General features: G+C 28.5%; 2 protein-coding genes across 3 annotated transcripts; one reads left to right on the top strand and one right to left on the bottom strand.

Moving 5' to 3' along the window:
• The first annotated feature begins 6,842 nt into the window (after positions 1-6,842).
• Positions 6,843-13,142, top strand: LOC101502189 (ATP-dependent 6-phosphofructokinase 5, chloroplastic). Its single transcript, XM_004489709.4, has 13 exons — positions 6,843-7,444; positions 7,928-8,015; positions 8,835-8,908; positions 9,474-9,585; positions 9,894-9,989; positions 10,083-10,184; positions 10,320-10,394; positions 10,605-10,745; positions 10,841-10,957; positions 11,351-11,455; positions 11,593-11,673; positions 12,080-12,208; positions 12,473-13,142. The coding sequence occupies exons 1-13, from the start codon at positions 7,158-7,160 to the stop codon at positions 12,638-12,640; spliced, it is 1,575 nt and encodes a 524-aa protein (XP_004489766.1). The 5' UTR covers positions 6,843-7,157; the 3' UTR covers positions 12,641-13,142.
• A 6,857-nt stretch (positions 13,143-19,999) lies between these two features.
• On the bottom strand, positions 20,000-22,604 carry LOC101501648 (cyclin-D4-1). 2 transcript variants are annotated; one of them, XM_004489707.4, is made up of 6 exons: positions 21,991-22,604; positions 21,513-21,599; positions 21,339-21,437; positions 21,045-21,246; positions 20,820-20,941; positions 20,000-20,570 (listed from the first exon to the last, which is right to left on the bottom strand). In XM_004489707.4, the coding sequence occupies exons 1-6, from the start codon at positions 22,312-22,314 to the stop codon at positions 20,358-20,360; spliced, it is 1,047 nt and encodes a 348-aa protein (XP_004489764.1). In that variant the 5' UTR covers positions 22,315-22,604; the 3' UTR covers positions 20,000-20,357. The 2 variants fall into 2 exon arrangements, with proteins under 2 accessions (XP_004489764.1, XP_004489765.1); XM_004489708.4 differs by having other exon boundaries at positions 20,427-20,648; positions 21,991-22,603.
• Positions 22,605-23,571: the final 967 nt, after the last annotated feature.

Here is a 23,571-nt window from a genome sequence, read left to right as displayed (position 1 = left end):
CAAGAAAAATCTTAATTTGTGGCCAATTTTACAAATATTTTGTGGCCGAAAAAAATCCTCACAAATTATTGACCGAAAAAGCCCTCACAAATACAAAAATTTTAGACAGCCACAAAATCCACCTAAATTTTTAAGATTTTTGTGAGGGTTTTTACAGCCACAAAATCTAAATTTTGTGAGGATAAAGGCCGCCACAAAAGAATAAAGTTATGTGGCATTTTTTGCCGCCCAGGCCGCCACAAAGTTTTATACCTGTTACATTTTGTGGCTGTTTTGGCCGCCACAAAGGATCAACCAAATCCTATATATATTACTCCACTCCTTTCATCATTTTTCACTTCTAACTTCTCTCTAAACCCCCCTTCTAAATTTTCTCTCCGCCTTCTCTCTACAAAAAATATTCCTCCAATGTTGCTTCAATTTTGGTAAGTTTGTATTATATTATATATTTAGTTTTTTATTTTTAATTTTATTTTTGATTTGAAGTTATTTATGTAATTAATATTATTGAATTTTTATTTTGACAGTGGTTGTTAATTACTTCGAAGAGTTCTAAGCTCTGTACGTAAAAGCTTCAAGTCAGACACTACCTAGCATCAAGTTAGTATTTTATATATTTTAAATTTAGATTAATAAATATATATGTGATATTATAAATATATTTATATTATTTTTAAAATATAGATTAGTAATATGTGTTATTATAGATTTATTTATAAAAAAAAAATAGAAATTATGTTGTTAACATAATATATGATAAATAAAAGTTTCAAACACATGTAAAACTTATTGATTTTAATATAACTATTTTTAAAAAAAACATTATTAAAATTGATGATATTATTATTTTTTGTTATAAGTCTTGATACATATTAATATAGTTTATTGATTGTTAGTCTTGATATTTTTTGTTAGTCTTGATTATTAAAAAAACATCATTTAAAATTTTATTTCGGTTTATATAATTATACTAGTCTTGATACTAATTTATTATATTGTTTGCAAATTAATTAATGCTCCCCTAATTTACATATAAAGTAAAATTTATTGATTTTAATATAACTATTTTTTTTAAAACTATACTACTTTATTGATTTTAATTTATTTCGGTTGGTAGTAATTACTTTAATTATTATTAATATTATATTTTTATATATAATATTTATTTTAATTTTTAAATCTCCACCTTCTCTCTACAAAAAATATTCATCCAACCTTGATTCAATTTTGGTAAGTTTAAATTTTAATTTAATTTTAATTTATTTGTAATTCAAATTAATCTTTAATTATAATTATAATTTAAATATTTTATTTTAAATTTAATTTAAATTTAATTGTAATTTAAATTTAAATTTTCAATTTATATTCATATTAATTTATTATATATAATATTATAATAAATTATTAATTTTGAATTTAAAAAATTAATTTTTTAATATACTTAATATTTTGTGGCGGCCTAAGCCCTCACAAAATATTAATTTTTTAATCTGGATGATCCTTTGTGGCGGCATAAACTCTCACAAAGGGAAGCATTTGTAGCGGCCTGGGCCCTCACAAAGGCTGAATTTTTTAAAATCATCATGTCCTTTGTGGCGGTCTGTGCCCTTACGGAGGCAGGTTTTTGTGGCTGCAAATGTCCTTACAAAGGCAGCCTTTTGTGGCTGCAAAGGCCCTCAGAAATGGCAACGTGTTTTACAAACTTTGTGGCTGCAAAAGCCATCACAAAAGTTTGTGGTCAGCTTATTTGTGGCTGCCTAAGGCCGCCACAAATAGCCCCTTTGTGGCTGCTATTTGCCCTTTGTGAGGGCTTTTGTCCCTCACAAATTCCTTCTTTTCTTGTAGTGTTTTCTTTTCTCTTTTATTCTTATATTAGAGTATTGTGAGATATACTTTAGACATTTGTTTTGAAGATTATGAGGGTAATGAAGGCCATGAGGTTGTTTGAGAGAAGTCTATATGTTGTAAAAAAAATTCACATAATATTATTCTTTGGCTATCATTAGATAATAATCATGATTTTTTCCCTTGGATTTTTAGTTTCCATGTTATATTTTTGTGTTTTGATTATGTTACTTTCATTTCTCTATGTGTTTGTAAAAGTGCGGTTTGAAAAAGTTCTGGCTAAGAAAGACATAGTACTTAAGTGGTCATTTAAGACTTACATCTTTTTCTTAGGAACCTACCTGATACATATAGTATGTATACAACTGTAATGTCAAGTTTCGTTGTATAGTTTGGCATAGAGAAATTTGATAGATGAAACAATTTTGACTTGTGGGAAATTCAAGTCAACCATGTGTTAATATAAACCTGATTGCACAAGGTGTTGAATAACACAAGTGTATTGGTTGGTATTGATGAATGGTGTAATGTGAGATTATGTTGATTGCTCAAGAATTTCATTAGAAAGTCAACATGAAAGTTAGCACCATAATTTTTATGCTAAGCTTTTGGGGGTAGAAGAAATTTGGAGTGGTTTAATTTCAAGTGAAAATTCTTGTTGTGGGTTAACTTCAAATAGAAATTCTTAAAGTGGTTTAACTTCAAGTGAACATTTTGTAGTAGTTTAGCTTCAAGTAGAAATTTTTGGAGTAGTTTAGCTTGAAGTGGAAATTATTAAAGTCATTTAATTTATAGTGCAAATTCTTGGAATGGTTTAGTTTCAAGTAAAATTCTTGGATTGGTTTACCTTCATGTGAAGTATACTTTTTATAGTGCAGTATGATATTTCTTTTAAACTATGATTGTTAGTGTAAACAAAAATTGTATTATTTTCAATCAAGGTGAAAATTGTTGAAGTTGATTGAAATAATACATGTTGAAATTATCTAGCATTTCTTAGCATTGTAAATGTAGACAACGGCTAAGGCTATACATATGACTCTAGTTCTTTATTACAAGATGCACCACTCAGATACACTTTAAATTTGTATTAAATTTTTTTCTTTTCTATTACACTCTTGTGTTAAAGTGTTGAAAGATATAGTTCAAATATTGATTTGCCTTAGAGATTGTGAGTGTACTAGGGGCCATGATGTCTGGTTGTGAGAAATTTATATGTTCTAAAAAAATTAACATAGCGTTATTCTTTAATTTTCATTAGACAATTTTGGAGTTTGTACTTGCATTTTGATTATGTTCATTTAATTTATCTATATCTATTTTCCCAACAAATATTAACATAAATTATTTATCAAAATTAATTATAACATACAACAATTAACAATTACTCCATTTAAAATGAATTATAAGTAAAAATGGACTAAATTATGCGTATTAAAGAACGTACTTGACTATATTTGATCTATGCAATCTCAATAAAAAATTTAGTCTATTGTCTTGTTTACTCTCTCGTGTTTAATAAACTGGGTAATTGATTACAATATCCCATTTTTAATTTTTTAATTCCAAAATGCCATACTTTTAAAAATAAATACAGGATTGTCCTATTTTTTCGACCTAGTTGTTCATCGCAACCTGGAGATGCGACCTTGTGAAGGAGCATTTTTTTCCATTTCAATAGATGGTCGCATCCTGGGATGCGACCTTGTACTGGTGATTTTGTTTATTATTTTTGGCATTTAGTATTTATTATTAATTATATTTACTATTATTAAATAATTTAAAAATAATAAAACATTTAAAAATTTAAAATACTATTATGAAAAATAATAATAATAATAATAATAATAAATATAATAATATTATAAATTTTAATAATAATAATAATAAGAATAATAATAATAAAAAGAAAATTATATTAATAAAATAAAATACATTAATAAATAATAATAATATTTTTAGTAATATTATAAATTTTAATAATAATAATAATAAGAATAATAATAATAAAAAGAAAATTATATTAATAAAATAAAATAAAAATACATTAAATTAAAATAAAAAAATACAATAAAAAAAACTATAAAAAAAATACATCAAATTAAAATTAATTATTTTCATCTAAATGACCTCCAGTTCCACATCTACGCGGTCGTCGAACTCGTCTAGCCCTAAACTATATCTGGTTGTATTTTCTATAATTTGTTTGGTACTCATTGCACAACTCCTGAGTCGGCTTATGCTGTTTTTGATTCTATGTATAATGTCGAAACTCAAAATTATACCTCAAGTTGTTCAAAGGGCTAGACGAGTTTGACGACCGCGTAGATGTGAAACTGAATGTCATTTAAATGAAAATAATTAATTTTAATTTGATGTATTTTTTTTTGTAGTTTTTTTCTTTTTTTTTTTACTGTATTTTTTATTTTAATTTAATGTATTTTTATTTTATTTTATTAATATGATTTTATTATTATTATTATTATTATTAAAATTTATAATATTATTAAATTTATTATTATTATTATTATTATTATTATTATTATTTTTCATAATATTATTTTGAATTTTTAAATGTTTTTATTATTTTTAAATTATTTAATAATAGTAAATATAATTAATAATAGATACAAAAGGCCAAAAATAATAAACAAAATCACCAGGTCGCATCCCGAGGATGCGACCATCTATTGAAATGAAAAAAATACTCCTTCACAAGATCGCATCCCCAGGTTGCGATGAGCAACTGAGACAAGAAAATAAGGCAATCTTGTATTTATTTTTAAAAGTAGGGTATTTTGGAATTAAAAAATTAAAAATGCGATATTGTAATCAGTTACCCTAATAAATTGAATAATTAAAAATGAAAAATGTTAAATTAAATAAAAATTGTTTTAGAGACACTCTCGATAAATAAAAGAGAAGTCGTTTTTGCTTATAATTCATTTTAAAAAATATAGGTTAATTTTTTTATATTTCATTCTAGAGCGACAATAAACTAATTACCTATTTTTACTAATATAAACCATTGAAGTAAGACAATGATGGCAACAACAATAGTACTCAAAATGACAACAAAAATTAGAGTATGGAGGCGACAACGACACATTGCATGTCAGTTCTGTTCTACGATGGACTAAAGATGTGGTAGATAGAAAGTGGGAATATTGGGTGAGGGAGATGGGAATATGAGGTGGAGAAGGAGATATCAATATTTGAAGAGGGTGGAGAGAAATGACAAAGTTGAGAGAGAGATTAATGTGGGTGAGAGAGACCGTTTGGATTCAGGATCGTATTTGAAAAAAACTCAAAGGTTGAAAGGAAAATCACTTATCTTTTGCAGGAAGGAGCACCATCATTAAAGATGTGGCCAAGTCATATCAACTTATGTGATGGGTTGCTTTCTAATTTCTATAGAGGTTTGCAAAGAGATGGAAATGACTATTTGTAATTTTTTGTGGGACAATAAGATCATTTTAAGGAAAATCTATTAGAAGAATTGGTCATCCCTTTTCCGAATGAAATGAGATGGTGGCCTTGGGTTTCACAATATCAGGTCTTTCAATGAATGAAAAGCAATATTAGCAATTGATTACTTACCATAACTCTCTGGTTGCTTAGTGCTTGAAATCCATATATTACATTCCTCTTAGTTTTTGAAGAAAGGTTGTTGGTGGAAGGTTGGCCACGGCGGTTATACGTGTAATTAATCCCTAAGATACAACGTGTGGCTGTAATATTAAGGGATAACATGTTAATCCCTAATCAACTAACTAACGTAGAAGGTATGAGTGCAGATTATTTGGGATTGTTTTAAAGTGGTATAGATCATTGATAAAAAGAATATTATATTATCAAACATAATTTTCTCTGTTGTATAATGATTCTCTTCTGTCAGAAGATAATAGTGTCTACGATAGTGTGGTGTATTTGGGCTAACCAAATATAAATTGAGCATATGTTATTAGTTACTCGTTAGATTAACCATACCCTTATAAACAAAAGATACATGATAATTAGAAACTAATTATAAGTGTGAATGTCATCGTATCTTCCATATAAACACCTTATCTCCTTCCTTCCATGTATCAACATCTCTTATCATCAACAACTTCAACATCTCTTATGTCCATTTAGCCTATGTAATGATTTGTGTGATGCATATATTACATGGACATATCAAATCAATTTAAAATTTAGAGTCGGTCCAGATATAAGACAATTGAACAAGCGTTTTAAGTCTCTTTAAAAAACAAATATTTTTATTTAATAAAAACTCTCAAATATTTCTCGAAATTTTGATTGAATAGAAAGAAGTCTTTTTTTATTTAATAAAAAAAGTCTCACATTCTATTATTCTTAACATTAAAACCGATAAAATCTTATATAAATTAAATAATATTTTTATTGCAAATTAGTACAAGTAAATTGACTAAAGAAAGATACTAGAGATGAGAAAAATATTAGTTATAAATTAAAAGATGATAAGACAAAACGTGACCACATTACTTATAAAAAATATTAGTTATAAATTGAGAAATCGTATGACAAGTATTGAACATATTACTAACATGAGTTATTAGGGTGATACAACATGTACACATAATTTTCTTCTTCAATTACAAGATAGAAAATTTTACATAAATTTTTTATGTTGCAATAAAAAACAGTTGAAATGTCTTATTTTATGTTTTGAAAAAATATAAAGAAAATAAATTTAAAAGTATCATTAATTCTACTTAAAAAATTTCTAAAATTATTAAATAAAATTTTAATAATTTATTTATTAACTTTTAAAAACATTCTGATGTAATAATTACACTTTAGACTTTACAACATGTTGGGCCGATTCCAAATTAAACTTTGTCCAACAAATTATCTCTGTTGCATAAATAGATAGATGTGGCACTTTGTATATGTGTGTTATTCTATTCTAAGTCGTACAATCGAATTAAAATACAAATTAAATAATAAAAACATAAAACTGGAGCAAAAAATTAATATTATTTGGGTCTAAACAAAACAATAGCAACAACAAATTCCAAGTCTCCTTCTATCGGGGAGAAGTTATAAGAAAATTGAGCAGTAGAAAACAAGAAGAGAAGCCGGCTCCATAGAAAAAGTGCATACGAATTTTCCCTAATATTTATAAACATCGTTTTGTCTCTGCTTTTAATTTCAGTCTAAAGTAAAAGTCATATTCATAAATTAACGTCACCGCATGTCACAACAACAACTACCTAACGAACCAGAAACTTGAAAAAAACCTTCACACCTCGTTCTCTCCGAGATCACCACAATTCTCATTTTTCATGTATACTCTCTCGCACGTGATCACCACCCCCCTTCATCATCATCATCATGATTCCACACTCCGTTACTCCAACCCTCGTCTCTTCCATTCATTCAGAGTCGCTAATAAGTTTCGCGTCTTTTCCGACCTTAAGAAGAGTCCTAGCAACAACGCAATTGATTTCACTGATACTGATTGGAAAATTAAGTTCAAAGAGGATTTTGAGGAACGTTTTAGACTCCCTCATGTTACTGATACTTTTCCTGATTCTGCTTCTATACCTTCTACTTTTTGTCTCAAAATGAGGTTTGTAATTCATTATTATCAATTTAAGTTATATTAAACTGATTGAATATAATTATTAATGATGTATCTAGTGTCGTGTTGGTATCAGACCCTCTCACATAGACACTCTCACATGTATTGGATACTAATAGGACTGAGTCTAACACCAAACACGTATTCAATATGAAGTATCTCTGTTACATTTATTTGAGTATAACGACGTGTCTAGTGTCGTGTTGGCATCACACACTAATATGTGTTGAATATTGATAGACGTGTTCAATATAAAGTGTTTGTATTACATTTATTTGAATATAATTATATGTTTGGTGTCGTGTTGGTATTAGACACTTATGTGTTGGATACTCTTAGGTCTGACACTAGACACGTGTTCAATATCAAGTGTAGACACGTGTTCAATATCAAGTGTCTGTTAGGTAGATTTTATTTATTTTTTGGTTGACTTGTATTGTCTGCTAATGTTTTTTTGTGTGTGTGTGACAGAACTCCTATGACTAAGGACTTTCCTGGAAATTATAATTCTGATGAATGGAATGGATATATTAATGATAATGACAGAGTGCTTCTTAAGGTAGTTTGCATTATTAGTCTTTTCATGTTGTTTTAATTGAAATTGATTATTATGAAGAGGTAGCTTGATAGCTGTTGTTAATGAGGATATTGGTATATTGTTTTTTGTGGATCTTCATTGCATTAATGTCTCGAGTGATGCTATATGTCACGACGGAATCAGCATATGAAAGACTCACGAGAGCAAACTGATCAATCAAAGTCATGTCTGACCATACACGTCGGTTATAAAAACAAGGAGGAATTGAGTAAATTATTTTCTGACACATCATTCGCGATACGTTTGTGATTGTAAATTTCGTGACCTTTAGCATTTCTGTAATGTCTCATGTCATGTCGTTTCAAAGCATATTCTTGTGTTTTCTTTAGCCGTGACTTTTTTTTTCTTGTTGCTTTCGAAGATTTGAAACATTATTAGTGCTCTTTCTGGAAAATTGTGTGCAATGTATAATAGCTATAAACTTCGTGTTTGAGGATGGAATCTACCGCGAGGTGTTAGAATGGTGGTTCCTGGCCCTTGAATTGACGTCTTAAGTTGGAATGTGTTGTTTGGTTCATTGATCGAAAAGCCATCTCTCTCTGTTATTAACACACTTGTTTATTCTTGGTTATGCAATTAAGCCGATATATGTCTTGTGAGAGAACATTTTTTGTATTTTTCACTTATCCTTGCATTGGAATGGCTTTTTTAATTGTAATTAAATTGAAGTGAATTGCTTGACTTGGATATTAGCTGATGATCTTATTCAATTATGTTTAAAATACTTGTTTTGGTGTTACTGGCTGTTAATTTTTGTTGTTGTTTGCTTTGATTTTTCAGACAATTAACCATTCATCACCTACCTCTGCTGGTGCTGAGTGCATTGATCCTGGTTGTAATTGGGTGGAACAATGGTAAAGTATTTGATTTTTCAATGTCAATCTTGAATATAATGACTGATTATACATATCTAAGTTGAAGGGGTATTAAATTAGCAGAATCATTATTTCAACAACTAAATCCTTGTTTATGTTTCTTCTAATTGTGGGGGAATTTACTCATTGTAAATTATCATTTAACCTGCAATACTTTTATATTGTAATTTGGCTAACAGTGATTAAATCTCTTATCAGTCATCTAAATTTTGGCATTGTTTACTACCATAAACATATATAACACCGAAATGATATTGACAATGCTCCCTTTTATCAATGTATATAATGAAGTGGCAGAGTGAAATGGCAGAACTTAGCGTTGATTGCAATCACCTTGTTAAATTTTTTTTGATAGGACAAGAATATGTGCTTGAGAGACGAACATGTTCTAGAAAATTATGAAATTTAGTTTATTTTTTCTTATAAGTTACCAAATGGTTATATTAATAACAATATGTAGTTTCAATGTCCTTTTTTTCCAAGAGTCTGGTTGATGCATATACTTTGTATGTTGGTCTTTTAAAAGGTTCTGAAATCCTTGTAGGGTTCATCGAGCAGGACCTCGGAAAGAGATATACTTCAAGCCAGAAGAAGTAAAGGCAGCCATTGTTACTTGTGGAGGACTGTGTCCTGGTCTTAATGATGTCATTCGACAGGTTTGTTTGTGATCAAATTTTTACTGATATATATATGACTTCGATAAATTCTTCAGAAAAGATAAAGGGCCTGTTTGTTTCAGCTGTTAAAAAAATATCTTTTAAAAGTTTTTAGAGTTTTGTTTAAGATTTTGAAAAACATCCCATTTCTGATCATTTGAAGTTATTTTGAGTAGCTTCTAGAAAAGGCGTTGTTATCATTTACGAATATGATGTCCGTAGTTTGGCTTCCCTTTCAAAATCGGTTCTAGTTATTAAGATCATTAATCAGTTTCTGAATGTTTGATTCAATAATGATTGTGCTGCAGATTGTAATCACACTTGAAATATATGGTGTAACAAAGATTGTTGGTATTCCTTTTGGCTATCGCGGCTTGTCTGACAAAGAATTGACAGAAGTACCGGTAATCTCATACTTCCCTTCATGCTGACATTAATTCCATTGAACTTGATCTCTTTCTAATACTATTAAGTATATATTGTGATTTCATTTCCAGCTGTCAAGGAAAGTAGTTCAAAACATTCATCTTTCAGGTGGTAGCCTATTAGGAGTTTCGCGTGGAGGACCTGGAGTTAGTGAGATTGTGGACAGTTTGCAGGTTGTTGATCGACCCGTTCTATTAACAAAATTGATTATTCCATAGAAAAGTAATGTGTTTGTGTGTGTACGCTTGTGTGTGCATACTGTAGTATCTTTACTGCAATTATTTTTATATGCATATTATTGATTGCAGAAAAGAGGGATCAACATGCTCTTTGTGTTGGGTGGAAATGGTACACATGCTGGTGCAAATGCAATTCACAATGAGGTTTTCAATCCTTTAACCATGTATTAATTGCTTTCATTCAATTGGATCATTTTGTAATCTATGATTTCTTACTGATTTCATCTCTTGGGATCCGATTCGTTCAAATTCACAGAGAATTTGATTTTCAATTAGTGCATTCAATTGAAGGATCTGTTAGAATATATGAGCTTGTCATGGAATCTGATGATTTTATGATATTTTTGCCTTCAGTGCTGTAAAAGACGGCTTAAAGTATCTGTAATTGGAGTGCCTAAAACTATAGACAATGATATTCTGTTGATGGACAAAACTTTCGGATTTGACACGGCTGTTGAAGAAGCACAAAGAGCAATAAACTCTGCATATATTGAGGTAAATTACTTGATAATGAATCAATTTGACAAAATCCAATATTGTTTTCTATTTGGTAAATATTATCATATTTACATTGTTTCCTCATCTTATAGGCACATAGCGCGTATCATGGAATCGGGATTGTGAAATTAATGGGTCGTAGCAGTGGATTCATAGCAATGCAATCTTCCTTAGCCAGTGGACAGATTGACATATGTCTAATTCCTGAGGTATCTATACTATATATGAACGAGATATCAAATTTTGGTTTTTTTTTTTTTCTTTCATTTAAAGTATTTAATTTACAATTTTATCCTTCTTTATTCAATTAAATAACTGATTTTCTTAAAATATCTATACTAATACATAAAATGATTAATCTTTTCTTAAAATATTCTATTCTATACTAATACATATTTAAAATTTTATCTTCCTTACCGATCAAATAACTAATATTTTCTAAACAATTGTATAAAATTTTATAACTTCTATAATTTTTATCAAGAAAAGCGGACAGACAGCACTGTCGTTGCCGTCTTCATGCTAATGTAAGATTAAAATTGGGCATATCTCTCTTTCTTGTCATATAGATAACTGATACAAGTTTTACATGTGATTCAAAGGTTCCTTTCAATTTACATGGATCTCATGGAGTTTTGAGTCATCTCAAGTACCTTATAGAAACAAAGGGGTCAGCTGTAGTTTGTGTAGCAGAGGGAGCTGGACAGGTGATTTAGATTTTGAAATCATATTCACAAGTACTATAAATCAATAAACCTTGCAGTCTTGATATGTTTTTCTCCAATGACTATAATGTAGACATAGAAACACAAACTTGCTAATCAATTTAATCTTCCTGATGCAGAATTTACTTCAAAAAACTAATGCTACTGATGCTTCAGGGAATATTATATTTGGAGATATTGGCGTTTATATCCAACAAGAGGTTTGCTATTATTTGTTTATGGTGCTTACAGTAGTTTTTTTTTTTTTTTGACAAAAGGTGCTTACAATAATCTAAATGTGTTGATAGTTGAGACTTCGTGAAAATTGGCCAGTTAAAAAAACTAATGCATGTGTGCTTTTTGAAATGAATGAGACATGAATTAGTTTTGAACTCGTTGTGATCTCGATCTGCTTTCCTAGTTTTATTTCTTTAAATAGTAAAATTCAAACTGCATATTTTGAGGTATGATGCAAGAATTGTGTTAAATTATGGTGGTATATTGCATATTTTTGTAAGCCTAACAAGACAAATATTATGTTAAGTTATTTTATAACGTAGAAGCCCACCTTTATTTTAAATTTTTGAAGTGATTCATTCCAACTTCCAACACTTGTTTTTATTTCAGACGAAAAAATATTTCAAGGAGATTGGTATTCATGCTGACGTGAAATATATTGATCCAACATACATGATCCGGGCGGGTCGAGCAAATGCTTCAGATGGAATTTTATGCACCGTACTTGGACAAAATGCGGTTAGTCACTCTTCACCTCTAGTTTATGATTATCAGTTATTTATATGGTGACCTTGAATGAGAAAAAAACTTGTCAAGCACAAAATGCATATGGCATCTCTATATCTTTTTCTTATGAGTAGAATTTGAACTCAGTATCTCGGAGTTTAAAACACTCACACACACTGTGCACCAATCACTTGTGTTAGGCCGAGATGGTTGATATGTCCATATCTAGTACTGTAATTTGTTATTTGATATTGATTTTCAGCTTTTGTATTGCAGGTTCATGGTGCATTTGCTGGATTTAGTGGTATTACAGTAGGCACATGCAACACACATTATGCTTACTTTCCAATTACCGAAGTAATAGCGCATCCTAAGTTGGTGGATCCCAACAGTCGAATGTGGCATCGATGCTTAACTTCAACTGGCCAACCCGACTTCATTTGATAATTTTCTCTTTCTGATTAATACATTCAAGAGGCTTGGAAATTCAGGCTTCCATAGATTAAATCATAGGAAGATAGCTTCAAAAAGTATTTTTGGTTAATCTAGCAATCATCATTAGTGGAATAATACAGAGGATGACATTTCTTCCTCATTCAAAAAATTGGTTACTTGTATAGCAAGGCAAGTTCACAGTCCTGCAATTGCATTTCAAAATAAAACTTGAGGAAATAAGCAAGCATTTTATGCTTGATTTTGATCTATTGTGACATTTTTTGTAACCTACAATAAGGGCTTAATTTGGTGAGAATACATAGCAGATTTAATTGTTGCTTTTTGTTTGTACTCATGCCTAAGTTATTGGATTGCCCTGTTCATATTTGTACAACTGTACTCCTCATGCATTGAGTATTCAAAGAATACTCCAAAGTTGAGGTCTATTGAATAACCAAGTTAAACATTTTAGTGCCAATAATAAAATTCAGTACTATTTATATTTTCTGTATCTATTGTGTTTCCATTTCTTGTCAGTATAGTAACTTGAAGAAATCACAAGCAGTAGAGGTTAATAATAGCTGTCCCCTTAACTGTGATATCTTCACATTTTAGAAGACTGAGGAAAAATGAGGATGTGAAATATATGGTTTTTTATTCATCTAATTCGGATGAAGCATTTGTACTTTCATTGAACGGTTTACTCTTCATTGAAGTTCATTAACCACTTAACTTCAACTATTTGGTTACCATAATAAGATACTTATGTTATGATTACTTTAACATATCTTTCATGTATTGAGTGAAGGTTATGATAGCAAAATATAATTTTAAGAATATCAAATTATTTATTCTTTCAAATTGTTAATGTCATTATTTTTTATAAATTTCAAAAGCATTTGGCATAAAAAACATGGCATAGAATTGTCCAAAAAATGTTCCTCTTGTTATAAATTGTTGCTCCCATGCCCCACTAGACTGAATCCTTTCCGTAATGAAGCTAATAAAGACTTACCTACTAATAAAACGTACCCTTCTTGTGATAGTATTAAGAATTGATAGCTATGGTAATGTAAAGCTTGTGCAGCCTTATTTGGAACAACATTTCTGAAATTTTGCTACACATAATAATGGAACATATTCATCCTCACCTTATTCTTGTTGCACATTAGTCAATACATGACTTCAGTCAAAGATTAAAAAAAACAAAAAAAGTTCACAAATATACTTTCCTCTTACCGTCTCATTTTTATTGATTAGTATAAATTTGAGATTTGAATTTCTTGTTTTTAAAGCAGGACAGTGTAATAAATCATAACTGTAATTATAAATCAGTCCCCTTTGGCAGTAGGACGCTGCAACATATCAAAACCATAATGTTAAATTGATGATAGAAATCGTTTATACTTAATTTTATTTATGTGTAGTCTGAATAGTTGAATTTCAAATCAATCGATGAAATTGTCTATTACATCAAACTGTGCGAACTTGGTATTTCAGTCAATCTAGGTCGATAAATTTGGCCAGAAAAATTAAGTAAAAATAAGCATTTTTCTGGTAAAGGGAATCCACTCAAGCAACGATTTGTGTATATATATTCTTCTCTTTTTCTTTATTTTCAAATTCCTTTTTCTCTCTCCACATTATCAAAGCCCAAAATTGTTCCTTCCTTTATGGCTTTTGATGAAGAATGTAGGCTGAAAATTTTGTATAATCAATCATTTGTAATGGTAGATTCTTGTATGTGACAACCACAAATCCACCACTGGTAACACTAAATTAAAACATAGTTGCGTCGTGTAGAGTTATTCAATCTAAAATTACATAGATTTTAAATAAAATTGTTTTGTCTTAAATTTAACAACTTTATAATGGTATGTATGGAATTTAGATGTTCTATAGTGTTGTACTATAATATTGCACACATTGTAGTGGTAACATAACTATTAGATCAAAATTTAACTTATTTTAACTTTGATCTAATAAATTTGTATCTACCACATCTTGTGCAATGCTATAAGAGATCCAATCACACTTAGGGATGCCATTGTCGGATATGATCTAAAGACAAATAAATGTGTTACATAAAACTATGATTTTTTTACATAAATGTCTGACTATCCTTTTGGGCTTTTACATATGTCTCCTTTCTCTAACATTCTTGCACAATTTTTTTATTTGTAAAAAATAAGGAAAGTTGGGTGTTGCATTGTTTTATGAACTCAATACATAACTGCTTCAGAGTGAAAGCAATTTTTCATTGGTCAATGGTCAGTGATAACAGCTACCAACAAATCTTATAAAAAATAACTTCACTAGAGCTTGGATAATGGAAGGTAAAATAAAGAGCATATGAGTGGTTGATCGTATGTAAGGGCACTTCAATTAATAAAATACATGGTCATTGCATTCACTACAAACTCTAAAAACTTTCACCAACCTTGGTCAGTATATGGCAGTGCATTGACCATAAGTTTGGGTCCCCAGTACCAAACACTACACAGAAATACACATGCATCATGGAGTGAGTGAAAGAGAGCCCAGAAAACAGACATATACAGCAAGGAGAAAATAAATCTCCTTGCAAAATCTTGCCAACCATATCTTTTTTTTTTTTTAAGATTAAAATTAATGTGTTTCATGCTTACAAAGTTTTAATTTTTAGTACTTTTGTATAGTTTTTAGTGTTAAAAAACAATATCTTTATACGACGCAGCACGAAACACCTCTAAAATTAGACGTGTTGTTATGTTCGACTCTTTTATAATACTTATATATGTAAATGCGTGTTTTATTAATTTAGTCTAGTTAGTATTTTGATGGATGTCAAAACTATGACCAGAACTTACTTATTTCTGAGTGACTTAATTGATCTCAATATCCACCAAATTTGTGAATCAATAAATTGTTTGAGAAAACTATTTTTAATTATGCATATTGATAGATGCATGTTAAGATTGTATTAGAATTCATTCAAGTGTATTGAAATCAATTTTGAAGTAAATTTTACATCTAAAATGTGGTTCTTTTCCAAAGCAAAAGAAAAAGAAATACTGGTTCTTTTCCAATCTAAAGTGTAGTATATTTAGGTGTTAACTCTTCAAGTTGAAATTATTTTTCTTCAATTGAAGGTTCTGTGCGTTCAAGAATTGAAGAGGGTGTTCTTCAATTTTTTGGTCGGTAGTGATTCTAGAAGAAGGGACGTGATTTTTTTCTTATTATAAATGTTAGATTAACAATATTCAATTATTAAAAATTATTATTAATGAAATTAAAGTTATATAGTATTAAACACTGAATTATGTATTGGGATTTCGTTATTGAATGCACCGTGATGGGATGGACATTATGCTAAACCTAAATGAGATGTTTTTGTCCTAAGTCGTTTAACTATTTTTATCGTTATCTCATCAGACGATTAATCCCGTTCATACTCGTTCTCTCAATTGTGGTTTTGAATCTTAAAGATATTTCATTCATGATCATCTCTTAATATTTAAATATGTTGTAATTTATATCTAATACTATTAAATTTTATCGATAAATACATTTAAAGATCTTGTAATCATTCTATAAATTGATAAAGGAAAGACTTTTATACAAGTTGTATAAGGACAAGATATACACTACAAGAGAGGATGAAGTAGTGAATCCAGTATAAGTTGTGGTGTTCTTCACTTAACTCTCTCTTTGATTTTCCATATCTTTGTATGCTTGTACGTTCTTTTGTAGTGTTCATGTTTGACTGTTTTAATCAATCTTTCATGGTTAAAGATTAAACAATTTGTTTAACACTTTCACTTTAAACCATTATTTATCTTACAATGTGTATTCTCTTAGCATCCTCAGACTTACATTTATATTCTCTTAACTTCAACAAGTTTATACACATTATCTCAATCTATTCTTTAATCTAGGAAGACTTGAAAATATTTATAAAAATATATTAGATGTATGTGAAATCTATTTACAACTCGATATGAATGATATTGATATATAAAACAAATTTAAATATGTTGATCCACAAATCTCATTTTGTGAGCATAATTATTTGTTAGGGTGATGAAAAGAGTTTGAAAGATTTGCACTATAAAAAAGTAGATTATAATTCAAGTCTAGTCTTTTGGCTTCAAAAAGTTAAAGAATATGGTATTTATAAATGTCGGAAGTCGTTATTCTAATATAAGAGGCAAATATAAGAGTTGGGCAATGAAAATGGCTTAACAAGTTACAATAATAAAAATTAAAAGACAATTAATACAGTAAAAATTCTTTAAAACATAAAAATGGTTTATCAGGTAAACATGAAGATCTATTTTAATCCATGAAAAAATTATGAGATCCAATTTAATTTTTGAAAAGAATAAAAATAATTTTTAGTTTATGAGAAAATTAAACCAAAACAACTTTTAGTCTTTATCTTTTTTTATACTTTGCTTGATTGATGAATAAAAGATAGAGGAAAAAATGAAGAAAAATAAATAAATAATAAATAAGTTGATTATTTAATACTTTTGTATTAGAGAAATAAAATAAAAAATTATGATAGAAAACAAATTATGTGTATTTACAAAATAACATAGTTGTCATTAAACAAACAATAATATGTAATGAAAAAAAATTAAGTATTTCATTACAATTAATAAAAAACTTATAAAATATAAAAGAAATAAAGAGAATAAATATATTAAAAAAAATCCATAACAATAAAATAAAATGTTTCAATTTAATAAATTATAACTATTATATTTTTATTCTATTTGTATTTTTTTATTTTTTTTTAATTAAAATGAAATATTTATTTTATTTTTTAATTATATGTGATTTTTCCTTAAAAAATTTATATTACTTTATAAGTACACATGTTTCTTTTCATTTTCTTTTAGAGTATAAATTATACACACTGAACCGTATAAAATCATTTTACATTGGACACAAATGAAAAATGTTTATTTTATTAAGCTTAATATATTTTAATTGAATTAAAATTAAAAACCATAAATCTAATCCTAATCGAGTAAGCAGCCTTGTAACCCTTATCACGATTGTTTCGTACTCATGCTCTTCAATCTCGCCAACCACACCACTCATTCCTTTCTCTCTCATGTTTATTTCAAAAATTATTTTAACTATATGTTAACCCGTAACTACAGATATATTTTAATTTATTTAACTTAAATTAATTTAAAAAAATTTAATATGAAGTGTTATATTTCAATTGTTAAATGATTATTAATATAGTAGTTATATCAATAATATATATTCAATTTTATCAATGTAATGTAAAGAAGAGAAGTATCGTTGTGAGACGAATGTTAGCAAATACACCCAACAATAAAAGACACATATAATAGTTGAAATATATTTTCGGGGTAAACAAGAGATACATATGTATTCTCAATTTATAAGAAGTTGAAGAAACTTCTCATGTTATTAAGTTTAATATTATATATTCTGAAAAGATATATACAATTGCTAGCAAATAAGTAGATGACAGATAGAGGCAAAATGTGAAGTTGATTAATTCAGACAAAAAAAAAACGTATAAGTAGCATGTAGAGGCAAAAATGTAAAATTGAATTATGTGATAGATGTTGGGCAAACATTATGAAATAATAATGTGATGTTATAAAATAATAATGTGAGATTAATTTAGAAAATTTTGAGTAGATAATATTTAAATAGGAGATATAGTATAAGATTGTGGATGGTATATAGAGAAACACATCAACTTTTTGACCGAGGTGGAAAATATTTGCATATGTGGAGGAAATAGTATGAGGTAGCAACGGAGTCTCTTTTAAATAGATATAATAGATATGCAACAAATGTTAAAACAAATACAAACATTTCATTTTATCGATCACCTTATATCTCTTAAATTATTTTGCATGAATCTCTGTTTTTTTCACGGTCGATAAGTTTGAAACGAAAAAAAAATAATTAAATAATTGTCAAACTTTCGACGTATTTTTCATTTGATGAAAACTATTATTATTTGTAGTTTTTATTTATTTTATTGAAATATACTAAGATGGTAGGTTAAAATTGATTATTTTCATTGGATTTTTTGGGTGCATATAAATTAAATTCTTTTTTTTAGACTAAAATATTAAATAATCATTGTATTTTCTTTTTTTTTCTCTTTATTTAGTTTTTATTTATTTATTTTCTCTATTTTTTCTTCATCAATTAAATAAAGTGTCAAGAAGATAGAAACTAAATTATTCTAATTTAATTTTTCAAAGACTAAAAATTACTTTTATTTTTATGGAGATTAAATTGAGTCTCACAATTGTTTTCAAAAATTAAAATAGGTCTTCCCTCAAACATTTAAAATATAAAAATACACATATCGAACCTAAGAATGCCCTTATGCTAGAGTATTGCCCTAATACATAGATGTGAATTTGTGTTTCATTTATGAATGATGTTAAATGATACGAATAATTTTAAAATATATATATATATATATATATATATATATATATATATATAATAATTTATCTTATTATAATTAATTAATTAAAAAATTAATTCTAAATTTTAAAAATAATATTAAAATAATCTATTCATAACCTTTGTACAACTCAGCATTTTTTTTATTTATTTGTCTGGCCGCAAAGGCCACTACTACTACGTAAAATGTTGACCGGTCAAAGAGTGGAAAGAAAAGCTAATGTGGGCCTTTGCATGATAGATGTTTCTAATTCTAATCCCAATAAGCAATAAGCAATAAGCAGAGCAACAAAGACAAACTTTGGGTTTCCTGTGTAGATCTTGGTCGACAACCAATGACCCAACAAACTACTGCTTACGTTGGTTATGTTCATTTCTCAAATAATACATACACGTGACACCAACCAATTAAACCATACTATCTACTCCCTTCTATATATTTGTAGGATAAATTTTAGGCTCCAAATTAATACTTTTGTTAAAATATTAAAAAATTATGTGTAGAAGATTTAAAGAAAAAAAGTTTAATTGCAAAAATATAGTGTTCATTAAATTTATCAAAGAAAAAATATCACACTAAAATTTAGATTATGTGCAACACATGAATATAATAAAAAAAAATGTAGTGTTAATGGTTTGATCCTCACACTTGATATAATACTAACATGCTAATATTGATCGTTAAAAAAATGATATAACCTAAATAACTCAACCGTGCTTTGAAAATGGACATTCTCCACCAAATTGTGGAGAGATTGAGAGAACAAAAAATTGAAAAAAGAGAAAAAAAATAAGAGAGAAGAAAAATTGATGGAACACATGGAGAGAGTGGAGGAGAGAATGGAGAGGGTTTTTGGTGGAGATGATTAACATATGATGAAATGTTGATGATGATTTAAAAACAACCCATAAACAAATTGTTTTATATATTGATTCTCTTATGAAATGAGAAGTTAGGACATTCACAAGTGACAACAATTCTAACATCTCAAATATTACATTCTTACATTTCACTTGACATAACCTATGCCTCAACAACATTGTTTCATCAAAAATTTATCTCTACCAACCGCATCTCCACAGTATTTTGCAGTTGTTTCTGTAATAATAATCTGACTATAAACAACTACCAACATCTTAAATTCCCTATCATCATCATCTTATTCATCCAAACACAACTCTTTCATTTGAGAACATGTTTCCAAGACCACACCAATCTCTCATTTCAACCAAACTAAATGAACTTTTTTGGTAAAGTAAGAAAAATTCACATTTCATGATTGGAAGGTCTTGGACTATAATGTAAAGAATTTGGACATGACCCAACTGTTAATTCATCACTCTTAAAACTCATGCAACCAGCATCAAGCACACCAATAGGACTTTGAGGCACAAATGGTGATGAATTTTTGCTCAAATTAGCACCAAACTTGATCAAGAAAAGATCTTTTATCAATTCAACACATTTTAGAACTCTCTCCTGCACAAAATGAAAACCTCATTGTCATCATCACTCATAAAGATCTTTTATCATTTCAACACATTTTAGAACTCTCTCCTGCACAAAATGAAAACATCATTGTCATCATCACTCATAACCATTCATTCACCAAAGGAAACATGATATTACAAACACAAGGACAAGACCAAAACAAAAACCAAAATTTGTTATTTGTTATTTGTCCTTGTTCACTGTTTTTTTTAAGTGGGAACCACACACCAACCTCACCTTCTCTACAATGTAGAAATCAGTTATTGCCTTATCAATCTCTTGTGCTGGCATTTCCTTTAAGACAGAAATCGCAACCGCGGCAGCAATTTCGGAAGGCCTGAATTCCAAGAAGTCAATACCTGCAAATGCAATTTTTTTTTCCAACAACTCTTCAAATTCATTTACTCCTCAAGAACAATGTAGTACACAAGGACAATGTATTCAAAGTAGTAATGAGAATACCCTTTATTATGTTAAGGATGAGCTGCACCGATCTCGCGATCGACAACTTATCGGGATGGTCCTCGCAAGTGATCTTAGCAAGGAAGTAGTCTATGAAAGAACAAGGAGTCAAAGCCTGCATTTTCCACCCCAATGAGCTTAGTATCATTAGTTCCATTCTCTGAATGGTTTTGGCTTGGAATACAAACTTCGGTTCTCCAACCTGATCATTATCGATATCAATGAGAACATTAGAGGCTAACAAAACCAAAATCATATGTAACAATCTTAGAACATTATGTGATTCTTCCGTACCTGTAAATCTATAGATTGAGGAACTTTAACCTCTTCCATTTTAGCTGCAAGTGAGAAGCAAGCTACAGCTAACAATTGCACAGTCCAACTCACGCCTCTCTAAACATACCAAAAAGAGATCAGAGACATAAATCAAGTAAAAACATATGCAAAGTTTTTTATATTCGAGCTTACCGGTAATTGAAAAACCGATAGAAATCGATCCAAGTAGTTCACGGATAGGCAAAGGCTCAAGGGTCCAAATCCATAATAAGCATGAGCCTATTGATCACATTATAGAAAACAAAATTCAGTAACATGATTACACAGTTTATACCACTAAAAGTCAAAATTCAAGTATAAGGAAAACCAAGAAAATTCACTGAAAATCCAATTGAAACCAAATGAAGAAAGAAAAACAGACATTGCATAGAAATTGATTCTGAGATTAAAAACACAATCTAATAACCACATTAAAAAAACACTTTGGATGATTAAATTCTCATCAAAACAATTGAACCATCAAGGTAAGAATCTCAGAAACATAAGAGAATTTAAAAGGGATTTGTGTTTTTCCATTACCATTGATTAAAAATGTGAACTTTAGAGACACAAATGAATTATAAAAAAATATCAAAAACAAAATCCCATTTGAGAAAACTAATAAACCAACCTTCCAAATCCAATCAAGAGCCTCCCTCCTAACACTCAAATCCAAATCACCACTTCGAAGTCTCATCAAATAATCCTCTCTAGGCAAATGTTCTCTCTCTTTCTCAACCATAACCCTCACAATTTCATCACTATGTGCAACAAAACACATAAAAGAATCCGATCCAAGGTTGTCCAAGTTAAGGTTTGTGTGGTGGTCCCAAGAAGAAGGTGAGATTCCAGAACCATCATCAACACCATTACATTCCAAATCCTCATCAAAACATGTGCTATTATTCTCAGAACATAGAAGGTTAGAGGTAGCACTGTCAAAGCTTTCAGCCATTGAAATAACTTAAATGGGGTGTGCTAAATTGCTTAATAGAGGAACTTCATCAAAAGGGTATGATTAAAAAACAAAACTTTATTAATGGGTTTTTTTATTTGATGAAAAAAACAATGACCCAAATGAAAGTTGTTGAGGATTGAAGGAGAGTGAAGTAGGAGAGTTATGAAAGGGATGAGGTTTATGTAGGAAAGGGGTTTGTGTTTTTAGGGTAAAATAAAATTTTGACAGAGATGGATGGGGCAAAAATTGTGGGTATCCATGGACAAAGCAAAAACCCAAAGAGAAAAGGAAATTAAAACATAACAAAAAGGTTTTATTATGGTCATCATGGTGAAGGTACCCAAAAAATAAATAAATACAATTAATTAATGGGGTGATTTTGTTAAGATGGAAATAATTCCAAGCAAAAAAAGAATGTTAGTGAAAACAATTATGTGGGGATTTCTATTTTTTCATAAAGAGAATAATAATTTAGTGCTTTGTAATATTTTATTATTTTCTTTTGACTAATTATTTTTGTTTATCCTTTAAAAAATCAATTTTTGTTTAGGAGTAAAGACTTATTTAATTTTCAATATTTAATATATAAATATTTATAATCCAATAAAAACTAATTAAGTCTTAGGATCTATAATAATTTAATTACTATGCACATATTTTATATATATAAGAAGATATATACATTTAATTATAAGTCATGTAGATATTATAATATATAACAAAAAGTCTAATTTATTTTAAGAAATAATAATATTATAATATGTATAAGATGCTATTAGTATGTATAAGATTGTTTTATTTTATATTGTCAAAGAATAGCTATTAAATTTAATTTTTTAAGTATAGATATTTATTTAAGATAATAAGATTGTATAGGCGATCCAACTTATTTTAATTCGGTAATTTATTTTCATGGGTGAATTAATTAGTGGGTATGAAGAACTTTCCTCAATTATTACATGAACCATCGTGACTTTTCTCCTTTTTATTTGACACTTCTTGACTTTTCTCTTTTTCATGGTTTTGTATTTTTATACAAACATAAATGTATTCTAATTGTTTTTTGTTTTTTTGACCAACTGTGCTCAATTATATTTCAATTAATTGAGTTTACACATAAATCAAATATAATATTCATTCGATCTTATAATAATGAGTGATCTATTTAAAAAAATTATATGAATAATTTTTTTGATTTTTAATGTAATATTAATTATTTTTTTCATTAATATCATTTAATGAATACTACATGCA

The sequence above is a fragment of the Cicer arietinum genome, chromosome 8 (assembly GCF_000331145.2).
Source record: "Cicer arietinum cultivar CDC Frontier isolate Library 1 chromosome 8, Cicar.CDCFrontier_v2.0, whole genome shotgun sequence".
Lineage (NCBI taxonomy): Eukaryota > Viridiplantae > Streptophyta > Magnoliopsida > Fabales > Fabaceae > Cicer > Cicer arietinum.
This window is presented reverse-complemented; position numbering and strand designations above follow the sequence as displayed.